At 60.6% G+C, this 12,574-nt stretch overlaps 4 protein-coding genes across 4 annotated transcripts; 2 read left to right on the top strand and 2 right to left on the bottom strand.

Annotated features, from left to right (window-relative positions):
• Positions 1-389: 389 nt before the first annotated feature.
• GGTG_12210 (hypothetical protein) lies at positions 390-5,520 on the bottom strand (the record flags this gene model as incomplete). Its single annotated transcript, XM_009230105.1, has 3 exons — positions 390-2,297; positions 2,376-4,996; positions 5,091-5,520. The coding sequence occupies 3 exons, from the start codon at positions 5,518-5,520 to the stop codon at positions 390-392; spliced, it is 4,959 nt and encodes a 1,652-aa protein (XP_009228369.1).
• A 1,419-nt stretch (positions 5,521-6,939) lies between these two features.
• On the bottom strand, positions 6,940-8,468 carry GGTG_12209 (hypothetical protein; the record flags this gene model as incomplete). The annotated part of the gene is made up of 4 exons (XM_009230104.1): positions 6,940-7,527; positions 7,742-7,854; positions 8,006-8,218; positions 8,299-8,468. The coding sequence occupies 4 exons, from the start codon at positions 8,466-8,468 to the stop codon at positions 7,091-7,093; spliced, it is 933 nt and encodes a 310-aa protein (XP_009228368.1). The 3' UTR covers positions 6,940-7,090.
• GGTG_12208 (hypothetical protein) lies at positions 8,374-10,414 on the top strand. The gene has a single exon (XM_009230103.1). It carries the CDS (start codon positions 9,150-9,152, stop codon positions 10,164-10,166), a length of 1,017 nt encoding a protein of 338 aa, XP_009228367.1. The 5' UTR covers positions 8,374-9,149; the 3' UTR covers positions 10,167-10,414.
• Positions 10,415-11,145: 731 nt separating this feature from the next.
• On the top strand, positions 11,146-12,574 carry GGTG_12207 (hypothetical protein). The gene is made up of 2 exons (XM_009230102.1): positions 11,146-12,101; positions 12,221-12,574. Exons 1-2 carry the CDS (start codon positions 11,214-11,216, stop codon positions 12,503-12,505), a joined length of 1,173 nt encoding a protein of 390 aa, XP_009228366.1. The 5' UTR covers positions 11,146-11,213; the 3' UTR covers positions 12,506-12,574.

Raw genomic sequence — 12,574 nt, 5'->3', positions numbered from 1 at the left:
ACCAGCACGTGGCGCCGCCTGCTGAGCTGGCCCTGCGATCCAACCCGGCCACGCCTTTGGTTTCACGATTCATTCGCTAGTGTCATTTGCCTGTGGGTTGCTATTTCTGCTTTGGGCTGTGTTGTCAAGTCGCTGTAGAGGCAGGAACAACCCAATCCAGCCCGGGTACATGCAACCAGCCCCGCAATGCTGCACCGCAGCCTGAACCGCACCTCCAGACTTGAATGTGCCGGGTAGCCAAGAATATTAGGGGAATTATAGACAAGTGTGCATCCATATAATGTTAATGCCACCTGCATAAAACTCTATTTCACCATCAAGACAAAAAAGAGACTCCATCTCGGCCACTTCGGCCTCGTCAGTCCGACCGAGCCGAAACCGCTACTACACTACACCTTCCTCCTCCCAAACTGCCACCACCGCCGCTTCCTGCCCTCATCCTCGACGTAGTTCTCCTTGACCACTGACATGAAGACCTTCTCCAGCGTCGGCGCCCCGATGCTGTAGTCCAGCAGCCCGAGCTCCTCCTTGTGCGCCTCGAGCGTCTGGATGACCTCTCCGATGGTCTTGTTATCGCCGCGGGTGGTGCTTTCCCCGCTGCTGCCGCTGAGCTCGTCCTCGGGCAGTACGGCCTCGCCGTCGGCCGTGGCCGCCCTGCTGATGCTGCTGCTCGTGCTTCCGCGCCCGGCCTCGCTGTTGGGCACCGTGAACTTGACCTGCCCGCCGAGGCTGCGCCCCTCGAACGCCACGGTGCCGCCGAACCGCGCCCGGACCCAGGCCTCGACCCGCTCCATCTCGTCGCGGGTCGACTCAGGCGCCGACCGCAGCACCAGCTGCACGTGGTAGAGGTTGCTGTACCGGCCCCGGAGCTGCTGCGTCGTGCCGATGGCCAGCAGACGCTTCGATACGATGGCCGCGCGCGTCGCGAGCGCGTCCGCCTCCTCCATGCTGTGCGTCGTCAGCAGCAGGCTGCGGCCGGGCCCGACCTCGGCCAGCGTCCGCCACATGACGCGCTTGGACGCCGCGTCCATGGCCGAGCTGGGCTCGTCCAGCACCAGCACGTCCGGGTTGCCGATGAGCGCGATTCCCAGGCTGAGTTTGCGCTTGTTGCCGCCCGACAGCTTGCTGGCTGCCCGCGAGGCGTGCGACGTCAGGCCCGTCTTGTCGAGCACCGCGTCCACGTTGCGCTTGACGTCGTCGACGCCGCGCACGCGCGCGTAGAACTCGAGGTGCTGCCGCGCCGTCATGAGGTCCAGCGCGTCGAACTGTGGGCACACACCGAGCGACCGCTGCGCAAGCCGCGTCTGCCTGTGCACGTCGACGCCCCGGAGCATCATCCCGCCCGCGTCCGGCCGCAGCTCCCCCGTAATCATGTTGATCAGCGTCGTCTTGCCCGCCCCGTTGGGGCCCAGCAGCGCCAGGATCTCGCCCTCGCCCAGCCCGAACGTCACGTCATCCACCGCCTTGTTGCTGCCGAACGACTTGCTGACGTGAGACACGCGCAGCAGGTCCGTCGTCGTCGTCCCCACCCGCGCCGCCTCCTTAGAGACACCGTCCGTGGCCGCGCCTGTCAGTTCGGCCTCTTCGTCCTCCACTGTCCCGTCCGCTGGCAGCTTCTTTTGCTGCACCGCCTGCCTGAGGAAACTGCCCATGGCCGCAAAACTGTTGCTCGATTCGAGCCACACCAGCAGCAGCGCCAGGAGCACGATCTGGATGAGCAGCAAGAGGATAGGCCCTCCGTACCCGTGGATATGCCCGCCATACGGGATGTGCCCATCCGGGCGGCATGCGAGCTTGAAGGTGTTGAGGCCCACCATGAAAGACTTGAGCATGCTCGCAACCGGGAAGATGACTCCGAGGCCCCACGAGAAGGAGTCGGTGACCCTGAGAAGATCCTCCGGTTCCGTGTTGAAAGGCGCGATGAAGAAGGCCAGAAACGTGGCCAGGTAACCGACAATGTTGAGCATGAATGTCCACATAAAGGCGGCCAGCTGCGTGCGGGCCAGCTTGGCCGAGACCAAGTAGGCCACAAGCATCGATGCGAGGCCGTACAGAAAGGCCACGATGAACATGTATCCAGGCTCATACCACGTGTAGCCGACCTGCGATGAGATAGTGCCCACCAACACGAGCGAGGCCACGAGCACGATGGACGAGTCGAAAAGCAGGTGCGACATCCAAAGGGGGAACGGCCGGACACCGTTTGTATACTCGAGTTGGCGGATCATGTGCGACCTCTCGAAGGCAACGTACAGCGAGAAGAAGCCAGGATAGATGGCCAGGACGGCGCAAACAGCCTGCAGTTTGGGTGAGTACGGAGATCAAGATAAGAAAAAGAAATAGGAGAGGATCGAGCATAGCAAAGGGTAACGTACCAAGATATACCCTAGACTGTCAAACCCGTTCTCACCGTACAGTATCGAATAACCCCTCTCCATGGGCAAGGCCCCAATCTCGGTAGAGATAGTGGCGCCCATCTCCATCGTGGTCCAGAGGCCGACTTGCGCGGCGGTGTTGGACTGGACGCTGTACTGTTGCAGCTTGGTCGCAATAATGGCCGAGTTGCCGCCGTCCTTGACGAAGATACCCTGGCTCACCTTGTCCTTGTTGTCCCGGACCGTGTTTTGGAACTCCTCCACCGTGTTGACAAAGATCAGGTTGGGCCAGTACCGCGCCTGGAGGCCAGGATACATGGTGTACACGGCCCGGGTCAGCGAGGCGTTGACCGACGGCGGGCCGATGGGGACCACCTCCGATGGGTAGATGTTTGGCAGGGCCGGGTATGCATAAGGCTCGTAGATTCGCGCAGGCTCTCTAGTCTCGTCCCTCGCCTCGCATGCAGGCCGCTCGTACGGGACCATGCGGCCCATCTTGTAGACGTTCAGTAGCGGCCGGCAGAGCGGGGGCACGGCGCAGGACAGGGCGAGCGCCAGGAGCGGCGCCACCCAGTACCGCGGGAGAACGGTGAGGCGCTTCCTCATCAGGACCACTATCTGGCGGAAGGACGAGATGGGCTTTCCGGGAGCAAGGGCTGCGGCGGGCAGCGACGCGCCCCCTGCCGGCAACCTGCCGCCGTCACCGAGCTCGCGCTTCAGAATCTCGTCCACATCCGTGGTCAGCCGGAGAAAGACGTCCTCGACGGTCGGGCCTGACATGGCGATGCCGCGCTGGCCGTCCTTCTCGAGCTTTGAGATCAAGGTCGCCGCCGCCGCCGTGCTTGGCACTTTGTAGCAGATGCGATCCTGGTGCGTGGTCACGGGCACGCCCATGTCAGGGGCCGGGTCGGTCTTGGGGATGTGGACGGTGTAGCCGCCCCCGTACTTGCTCTTGAGCTCGGCCGCCGAGCCCTGGCACATGGCCTTGCCCTTGGAGAGCAGGACGATCTGGTCGGCCAGGGACTCGCCCTCGTCCAGGAAGTGCGTGGTAAAGATGACGGACCTGGTCGCCCGGATACCCAGGAGCATGTTCCAAATGGAGCGGCGGGAGATGGGATCCAGGCCCGTGGTCACCTCGTCGATCAGGCAGGTCGTACTGCCGCCCGCGAGCATCACCAGACATTGCAACTTTCGCTTTTGGCCGCCGCTCAGGTGCCGGGCCTGGCTGTTAATCTTGTTCTTCAGGTCGCAGTACTCGACGAGACCGCGGATTTCCTCCTCGTCCTCGTGGCCGTTCTTGATCCTGGACCAGATCCTGACATGTTCCAGGACGGTCAGGTAGGGAAACAAGACGTTCTTTTGCGGGCAGACGCCCAGCTTTGTCGGAGCCGAGCTGATCTTAACCTGGCCGGCCGTGGAGGAGTGATGGCCGCTGAGGATATCGAGCGTGGTCGACTTGCCGCTACCGTTAACACCAAGCAGACACAGGATCTGCCCTTTGTGCGCCACGAGATCGAGCCCGTCGACGGCGGTGACGGTAGACTTCCTGCTAGCGCAGCAGAATATCTTCTTCAGAAGGGATGGAGGGTATTCTTTCCGGAGGCCGGTAGCCTCGATGGCGGCAGGCGAAGCATCAGCCTCGGGTCCTTGCACGAAACTCCTCCTCTTAAAGCTGACACCATGCAGTAGGCGTTCGGCGAGGATGGCAAGGAGCGGGTAGGCAAGAACCTGGATGACGACGAAAATGAGGTACATCCAAATGCTGAGGCCAATAACTTGTGAGCTCGGCTCTGGGGGGCGAGGCAAAACGGGAGTCCAAGGCTGCCTGATCTTGTATATATCCATCCACACCTTGCCAACATCCACTGGCGTCTGGGCTTCGATAGAGCGGGCCATTAGACACAGCGTGTGAATAAAGTTGGCGCTAGGGAACAAAAACGCAAGGGCGATGGCCGTCCCCTCGCTACCGTATGTGTCGCTGTCCACGATGAGCGCGCCGGCAGCAAGGCCGATGTTCGCTGCTACGGCAACAACGCTCGAGAGCCTGGCACCACGGAAAAAGCTGGCGGCGAAGACGGCCGAGTTGATGATGGCCATGGTGGCGAGGATAGACCAAAACAGGACGAGGGCCGGGTGGGCCAGCGGGAGGACATATTGGCGGTACAGCACGCCAGCTGTTATAGAATACGGCAGGTACAATGCGTTGAAGACGAGGATATTGCTGCACACTCTCGCCGCCGCTGCGCCGCCACCCATGACATCGACCAGATGAGAGATGCCTTGGCCCCTTTCGGTAGTGATGAACCCGACGATGAGGTAGACACCAAGCAGCTGGGTCAGGAAGTATATTAGAGCGAGGGAAGCGCGGGTGTTCTTCGCGGACTCGATTTCGAACTTCTGGTCGGCCTCGTCTTGGGTGGTTTCAGAAAACTGAAAGACTTGAAGGCTGGGCTGCGTTCTGTTTGTAATCAGGGCGTTTATGGCAAGCTGCAGGGGGACGACTGTGGCCAACTCGGCCGAGTTGTAGTCGAAGACATCGAAACTCAGTGAGAAGCGTTGGCCAGGGTCCATTAGGATGCTATAAGTCCAGTTACCAGTCCCATTCGGGCGACTCAATGGGGCTATTGGCACAGCAGCTTCAGAGTCAGTCATCATGGGAAGCAAAAAGGGGGTCAACTGTAAAGATCAGCTCCTCAAGTGGTAAACAAAACTCACAATCCTTGAACCAAACAGCAGAATGGCAGTTGGAGAACCCCTGACGATTCACGATGCAACGGGATTCTATGTCTTGCCACCTGTCCACGACGACCAGCTTGTTATCGCGCTTGGCCACCTGGTCACGGAGACCTTGGACGACTCTCTGAATGTCACTGCCTCGGCTGGCATTGGCAACGATCAGAAAGTCGCGGCCGCCGCTGAGGCTATCCTCGAAGGAGCGGACAGTGTTTGGGGCGCCGAAGCCGTGGACGCTCTTGGGGCGGGCGAAGTTTTGGATATTGGTAAAGACGCCGATCAGAACGATGGGCAGTATCAGGCACTGGATGGCTGTGGCGAGCCACCGGCGAATCACGAGATGAATGAGGTTCTTCCGGGTCAGCGCCCACGTCTGTCGGCCGAAGACGACAACAGGCGAAGAAGACGCCATGGTCGGGGTCGATGCGGGGCCGGCCATGTTGACGGACAGCTGATGTGGTGGCGTCGCGGAATCAACCGAGCATTAGGAGAAGCTCTCAGTCCTGTCAAAAAGGAAGGAGTGAGACGCAGGAGATATATATTTCTAGGGTGCCCTGTCAAGCCGCACGCATTTTCAGGAACTGCCTTGCCTTAGTGCGCGCGGGAGCGGGTGAGATGAGTCCCCTTCCATTTGTGGGGATGGTGGGCTTAGGATCCGAATCCTACGACGCCCAAGGCGAGCGGTCTCGCGTTGAGTTGCGAACCTTTGTGGGAATGCTGCCAAGCCTTGCGCCTCCAAAGGTGCCGTGCGTGTAGGGCGGTAAGGGGGTAGGTAAGGGGGCGCTATAGGCTCGTCTGGGTAGCCTTGCCGAGGCGACGCTGGCTGCAGCGCCGCAGCAGCAAACGATCCGTATTGCCATCTCACCACGCTAATCATCTGGCGCGAAGAGGAAGTATTCGAGAGGGCCAAGGACCGCGCGCTGGAAGAAAGGCCTCAGGCCCAACAAACAGCGAATGGAATGATGTTGGTGGCACGCGAAACCCACCCTCTTCCAAAGCTTTATTCTGCTGCCTGGCAGCGGCAACGGTGGGCCCAGAAAGCTTGGCCGCCAAAAGTACAAAAACAAACACGAGATGATGTCTCTTTGGCGTTGGGCTAAGGATTAAAATTACCACTGGGTATTTTGTAGCAGCAGTAGCCTCATTGGTTCGCTTGGATGCCGGTGGCCTTATTGGGCCACACACCCTCCGTCGGCTCCGTCAGGAGAGGCGGCTGTCCATCTCCGGTAGTTGGCCCACAGTGAGTCGGCGCCGAAACGCGGGTGCCTGGCCCCGCCCATGGACAGCAGTCTCCGGACGCGCGTCTTCCAGCAGTGGCATGGGCGTGGACAGGTTCTTTACTGCGAAAACCAGCTTTAGGTCGTCTCTAAGATGCAAAGGTTAGCTGCTGCCGTCTGTCCTCCCTCATATGCGGCAGCGGCAGGCAAGGCGAACCCTATCCCACAGCGAGATAAGACGAGTAGAAAATTGGATGGCTGTGTGACATGTATTGGCCCCCCCAAGTCAACCTAGCGGTTGTGTTGCGGCCCAGCCCGAACTGAGGGTTTGATCGTTGGAAGGGGCCAAGGTTTGCAGGATGGAGGTGGTGTTTGGTTGAGGATCAAGCCGCCAAAGACACCGTGCCAGGACGAGTGATGGATGGATCGATTGGTTGGGCAGTTCAACCTGAGCCTCTCTGTGATCGTCGACGAAGGAGGAAGGAGGCACACCCCGCAACAGAAACAAATGAACTTGGAGCTGCCACAGGATCCACTCAGCCACAGATATTGCGGTGCCACAGCACGCTCAATCGCAAACAGCGCAAAGTGGCATCCCTTGGGCACGTGAATGCGCGGTTTGTCTTGAGCTGTGGGTCAAGAAGCTGTGTTGCCGGCGGCATCTGCTCCTCGCCGGGAAGCGGGCGGGCAGGTGCTTGCTTGCTCGTTTCGGGCGCCATCGCTTGACCATCACGGAGCCGCCATTGCCTGTCTTGTACTCATTTATCACGATGGCGCCATGCGCATGAAGTCTCCACCCCAAGCCCGACTCGGCCACCTCTGCTCTAGAGTGCTGGGCAGCGTCGTGTGTGCTGGACATGCTGGACTCAAAACCACAGGGCCAGGATCCCACGCTGGCACGCAGGCCTGGGTGAGGGGAACCCCTGCGATGGAGCGCCTGACGTCGTGCACACGCATATCCGATATTTCGTCACCGCACCTGCATGTCCACCAACTGCCTCCCAACCTGCTCACCGCCCACGGCGTCGGGCCTCGGTCACCTGGCTGTGGGAAAAAGGGGCAGGGCGGCGAGTGGATGCGTGGCCGGATGGCACCCGGCAAAGGTAAAGACTCGGTGAAGCAAAGGACTGCAAGCTGCGAACCGCGTACCGCGTGCCGCGTGTTGTGTGCTGATACTGATGCATCCGGGGCTGCGCGACGTGCTGCACATACGTTTTGATGGCTGATTAGCAGATTGGGTGTTTGCTCTTCGTGTTTTTGCCCCTTGCCACCGCGTGCGTTTGGAAAGATGGAAAACGGTTCCCATGCCGCGTGGGACCCAAGCTCGAATGATTCAAGGCTCCCAGGCCCACCGTTACCGGTTCCGTCTTGACTAGAAGAAGCTGGAATCCCAAACAAGAAGACTCGTCGACAGACCCAGCGACCGCGCGAGAATGTGACGGAAGCAGCCCGCATCGGTGCACGGCATGGAATGCGATCCATCAGTCTCCATTGGCGACGGCGCCCGCCAGCCAGTCAGGGCGTCCAGTCTGGTGTTTTGGTAGACAAACACACATGCTATAGATTAACAAGAGAGACAAGCCGCCGGGTGTTGCCCTGCCCGCACGGATCTGCCGGCTTGTTTGGCCATACGTGCGTGCCAGTGCAGCAACAGGACTTTAATCTCGACATGGCACACACAAGCTGGCCCTAAAGAGCTTGGAAATGTCAGCTCGCGCTGGCGGGATGGCCCTGGGAGCAAGCGCTGCAGAAGGCGCTGCGGAAGGCGCTTCGAGATCTGCTGTCGGGGCTGGCACTCGGCGCCCTGAGCCCCACGCGAAAAAGGGGAAATAGGGGGCACCGGCCCCGCGCTTGCAGGTGGTTGCAGGTGGTTGCAGGTGAGACCCTGTGGTTCTGGGTGGTGCTTGCCCGTTAGCACCGCCAGAAGGCGTCAACCGCGGCCTGTCATTGGCCGTCGATGCCAGTAGCCTCACATCGAAATCCACATCGTGCCCGCCTGCTCCTCCTTTACTAGCGCCAGGCCACGCCAGTGCTCCCTCCAGCTGTCTGCAACCTTCAGTCCAAGTCTCCCCTCACTTTTGCCTTGCCAGCCGACCGCCACTACCCGAAAGCGTAAAGCATTGAAATCAAGAGTCTGATCCATCTAGCCGTGCTTCCGCCGCCCTCTTCCTCTTTTTTTTTCTTGCCTCGTGCCTCGCCAACAGCTGTTGTTGTAGGCCTCCCGTGGTGGCAACAAATCCAATCACAAACAAGCTCACGCTTCCCGCTGTTGATTGCACCACCACCGCCACCCCCCAAGACTTGACGTCTGATCCGAGTCCCCCCGCTCGCACGGCGTTCTCTGCACGCGGCAGCACGGTAGTGCCCGTTTCTGATTATTTGTTTTGTCCCGTTCGCGAATCAACGGCTTCGCCCTGAAGACGAGCATCCTTCGCTCTGCAATCATTCGCTGGGTCTCCTGCCGCCTCCTTCTGCCCTGCATTCGTTGCCCGTGCTCCCGCCCACGCCCACGCCCTGTTGTCGTTTGCGCCGCCCCTCGAGCTGCTGCGCCGTTACACAACAAGCCTGCGTCGAAACGGCTAAATACAAACATAGCCGGCCGCCGGTCCCCGAGCTCTAAGCGATTCACCCCCGTGTTTCGCTGTAGCAAACGTAGCAGCAAATAACAACCACAACAAACACCGGCCGCACGACACAGCGAGGCAGCACCCATCTCGACACTGCCTCCTCTTGCTCAACTCCGCCGCGTCCTCCACTCCATGCATTCTGCGCCGAGGTGACATACTCGCGGGATTCCCGAACGAGACGCCAACACAACGACACCATGGAGCCTGTTCCCGAGACGGAGAGGATGGAGGAGTTCAGGTCCACGCCTTTGCCCCCTCTGCGAATGCACAGCTTGTCGACCATCCCCGATGCCGAGCTCCCACGGAAGCCCCCGAGCATGCGCAGGTCTACTGAACCCGCCTCCCCGAGCTCTCCGTCGGCCTGGTTTCCCCCGACCACCCTGCCATACAGGCCTCGGACCACTTCACCGCTCAGCGGCTCTACCCACGTGCGCTCCAAGTCTGCGGTGAGCCTCGCGCCACCCATGATCCGCACACAGTCACTGCCGGCATTCGGCGGCGGCGGCCACTTCCTATACTCGCCCCAGAAGCGCAGCCAGAGCCCATCGCGCTCACCCAGCCGGCCGCAGCAGGTACGCCTACCCAGGAAGCCCGTAGACGAGGCATTCCCTTCATCGCCCACCCGCGTCTCGGTTCACGACCCGGAGAGGAGGCAGCCCGACCGCAGCATCTCTCCTACCATGGGAATTGCTCCCGTGCCCGCAATGTCGTCTCCGCTCGCCCGAACCCGGCCCACGTCCCCGCTTCGCCACGTCTCCCAGCCGAACTTATACATTCCCTCACTTCAGCCTGCCGTGTCGTATCCCAATGGACCGCCTCCCTCGTCCTCGGCGACGCCATCACCGTCCTACAGGCCGTATGATTCCATATCCGGCTACGGCTACGGCTATACCGCCTCTATGTCATCGTCGTCGGTGCCATCGACGCCCACCTCGATGCGGTCTCGGAGCCCCAGCATCTCGAGCCTCGAGACGATCCCGGACACGCCCGACGCCGAGGAGGCGGCCCTCGAGGCGGAGCGCATCGCCCAGCTCAAGGCGGCCGCCGACGCCGCCGAGAGAGGCGAGACCAAGGGGAGGGGCAGCCTTGATGTCCCTGTGAGGGGCCGAATGATTGGCGGTGGCTTCGGTTCGAGAGACAAACGCAAGAGGTGGAGTGTGTGTGGCGCCGAGCGGAGGGGCGACATCGATCTCGAGACGATTTGGGAGGACTAGGCCTGACTGGTCCTCTTTTGCTCGTCGGCTCTTTTTCTACATGATAGTTTTTTTTTTTCTGCACTTGGGCGGGATAGGGAAACGATTCTCTTGCTGTTTTTGTTTCGCGAAACCTTGGAGTTTTTGATTTTTGGAGGAGTACTTGGCGTTTCGTTTAAGTCTAGCCTGATACCCTTCCTGCATGCTGCATTTGCTGAGGCACACAACATTGGCAAGACACCCAAATAAAGTCTGCAGTTCAGATCCCGCTAGTTGGAACTCGCATTGCCCGAAAGTATCCTGGCGGCTGCCTTCCTGGATTACTACACGGTGTTCTGGTGTTTGAGGCATTGCCCGCAACGGTACGGTTTCGCTGTGCTTGACGATTTACTCGGCTTGGGAATCTGTCTCCCTCGTCTTTGGGCCCTTCATTTCGTTCCCTTTTTGTCCCTGTGGTCTGGATTTGGGGCTATACTGCCGTGATCGATACGGTGTCTGTTCAGTTCAAAACTCATGTGCAAGAGCCATGATTGCGGAGGGAGGCAGGAGTCCGCCCTCCACGAGGCCCACCCAAGACATCGGTGGGAGCTAATCGATCAAGAGGGAGACCGAATACAATAGAGCCAATTAAACCAAGGAGCAATACCCCTTCGGTTGGGAGACATCAGCCCTCAACATAGGCAACCTCCCTTTATATCCAACTCCATCGATTTACTGATCGTCCCTATCCCATCCCTGGAAATGTTGCAGTTGGCAGCGGTCTGCGGCTATAAAGCCCATGAGCCTGCTCGTCCTTGATAGAGATGAATGCTATTTCTAGGACACGCCTCGGATTTCCACACCACCACTCTGTGATATACTGCCACCTCGTTCGGGTTCGGGTGCCAGATTTTGCTCTCATATTTCACTCTCTCCATCCGCCATCAAGATGCACTGTTTGTTGCTTATTCAGGCTGCAACAGCCCTCTTTGGTCTTGGGGCCAATGCTCGGGGCGTTGATGTGAGTTCAAAACCCCCATGCGATACTGACGAGACAGGCGTCCTAGACGTGATGCTAACGAGGCGGGCATGAAGGAAATCCAGAGGCCGGGCGGCGTCGTCCGACGCAGCCCCTTCCGCGGCCCGCATCAGTTCGCCCTCACGACGGGGAACGGGACGCACCCCGCCCCCAACTCGACGGCCACGAGCGGCCCGACGACGGGGCCGACGGGGTCGCCGCCGGGCAATGGCAGCAGCAATACGACGACGACATATTGGCTCTCCCGGCCGACGACGACTGGGCCGCAGACGGACTGCCCTGTCCAGTTTGTGACGTCCACCATGACTGTTGGCGTCACGGTTGTTGTAACGGGCGCCCTGAACACCACCACATCCTCGGTGACTACGCGCGGGCCGTCCACCCCGCCGTACTTTAACGGCACCACCGCCACCACGTACTGGCCCGGGACGGGCACGGGCACGGGGACCGGGGGCGTGACCGCCACCACCACGACGGGGCCCTCGTCGACCGCTTGGACCGGCAACATCACCACGCGAGGGCAGTGGGCCACGACCAACAGCACGACCAGCATGCCTACGCAGCTCACGACTTCGACGTGGTCAGCGGGGACGGGCAACGTCACCACAACGGCCGTCGCCTCGACCGGCGACGGCGAGACGACCTCGTGCCCACCCGAAGACCACACCGCCACCGCCACCGTCACCACGACGACGCAGGTCATCGACACGACGGGCGTCACGCCCGTCGCGACGGCGCCGACGACGACGACGCAGACCAGCACGGCCCCGCCGACCGCCACGGTGGGCGGCGGCGACGCGCCCACGGGCACGCCCCGGGCGCGCAACCAGTACTGCGGCGTGCACGGCCTGCCCGTCGGCAGCTACTTCCTGGCCCAGTTCGTCGAGAACAGGGTGGGCGTGCCCGTGACGCTCGAGGGGTGTTATCAGTTCTGCAAGGTATTTTTTTTTCTAATCTCTTCTCTTCTCTTTCTTCTCTATAGCATCAGTCAGAAAAAAAAGAAGAAAAAAAACAGAAACGAAAATCACATTCTAACCCAACGAACAAAAAAAAACAGGCAAACTTTGACGCAGTCGGCGGCTGCCGAGCCTACGACTTCTACCTCGAGCCCGGCCTGGACGTGCCGCGCTGCAGCCTGTACGGCAGCGACGTGGCGTCGGCCCTGCGCGCCATCGACAACAACCAGCCGCACTGGTGGTTCGACGCCGCCTGCGGCAGCCCCCTGGACCCGCGCTGGCGCGCTGGCCACGCCGGCGTCAACGACCACCACGTCGACTCCTTCTCCGTCTGGCGGAGGCTGATGCGCCGGGGCGGGGGCGGGCTTGCCCTGGGACCCAACTGAGGGTTTGGGGGTGGCGTGAACGCCTGCTTGTTAAGAGGTTCATTCCTGGATAAACAGCAGGACACTTGA

Source organism: Gaeumannomyces tritici (assembly GCF_000145635.1).
Source record: "Gaeumannomyces tritici R3-111a-1 unplaced genomic scaffold supercont2.8, whole genome shotgun sequence".
Taxonomy (NCBI): Eukaryota; Fungi; Ascomycota; class Sordariomycetes; order Magnaporthales; family Magnaporthaceae; genus Gaeumannomyces; species Gaeumannomyces tritici.
Note: the sequence above shows the minus strand (reverse complement) of the source record. Positions and strands in the feature narration are given on the sequence as shown.

Excerpts from the sequence above, each read along its gene's own strand:
- GGTG_12208 (XM_009230103.1), top strand. The coding sequence starts at position 9,150 with ATGGAGCCTGTTCCCGAGACGGAGAGGATGGAGGAGTTCAGGTCCACG.
- GGTG_12207 (XM_009230102.1), top strand. The coding sequence starts at position 11,214 with ATGAAGGAAATCCAGAGGCCGGGCGGCGTCGTCCGACGCAGCCCCTTC. Across the intron at positions 12,102-12,220 it reads GGTGTTATCAGTTCTGCAAG|GCAAACTTTGACGCAGTCGG; the intron begins GTATTTTTTTTT and ends AAAAAAAAACAG.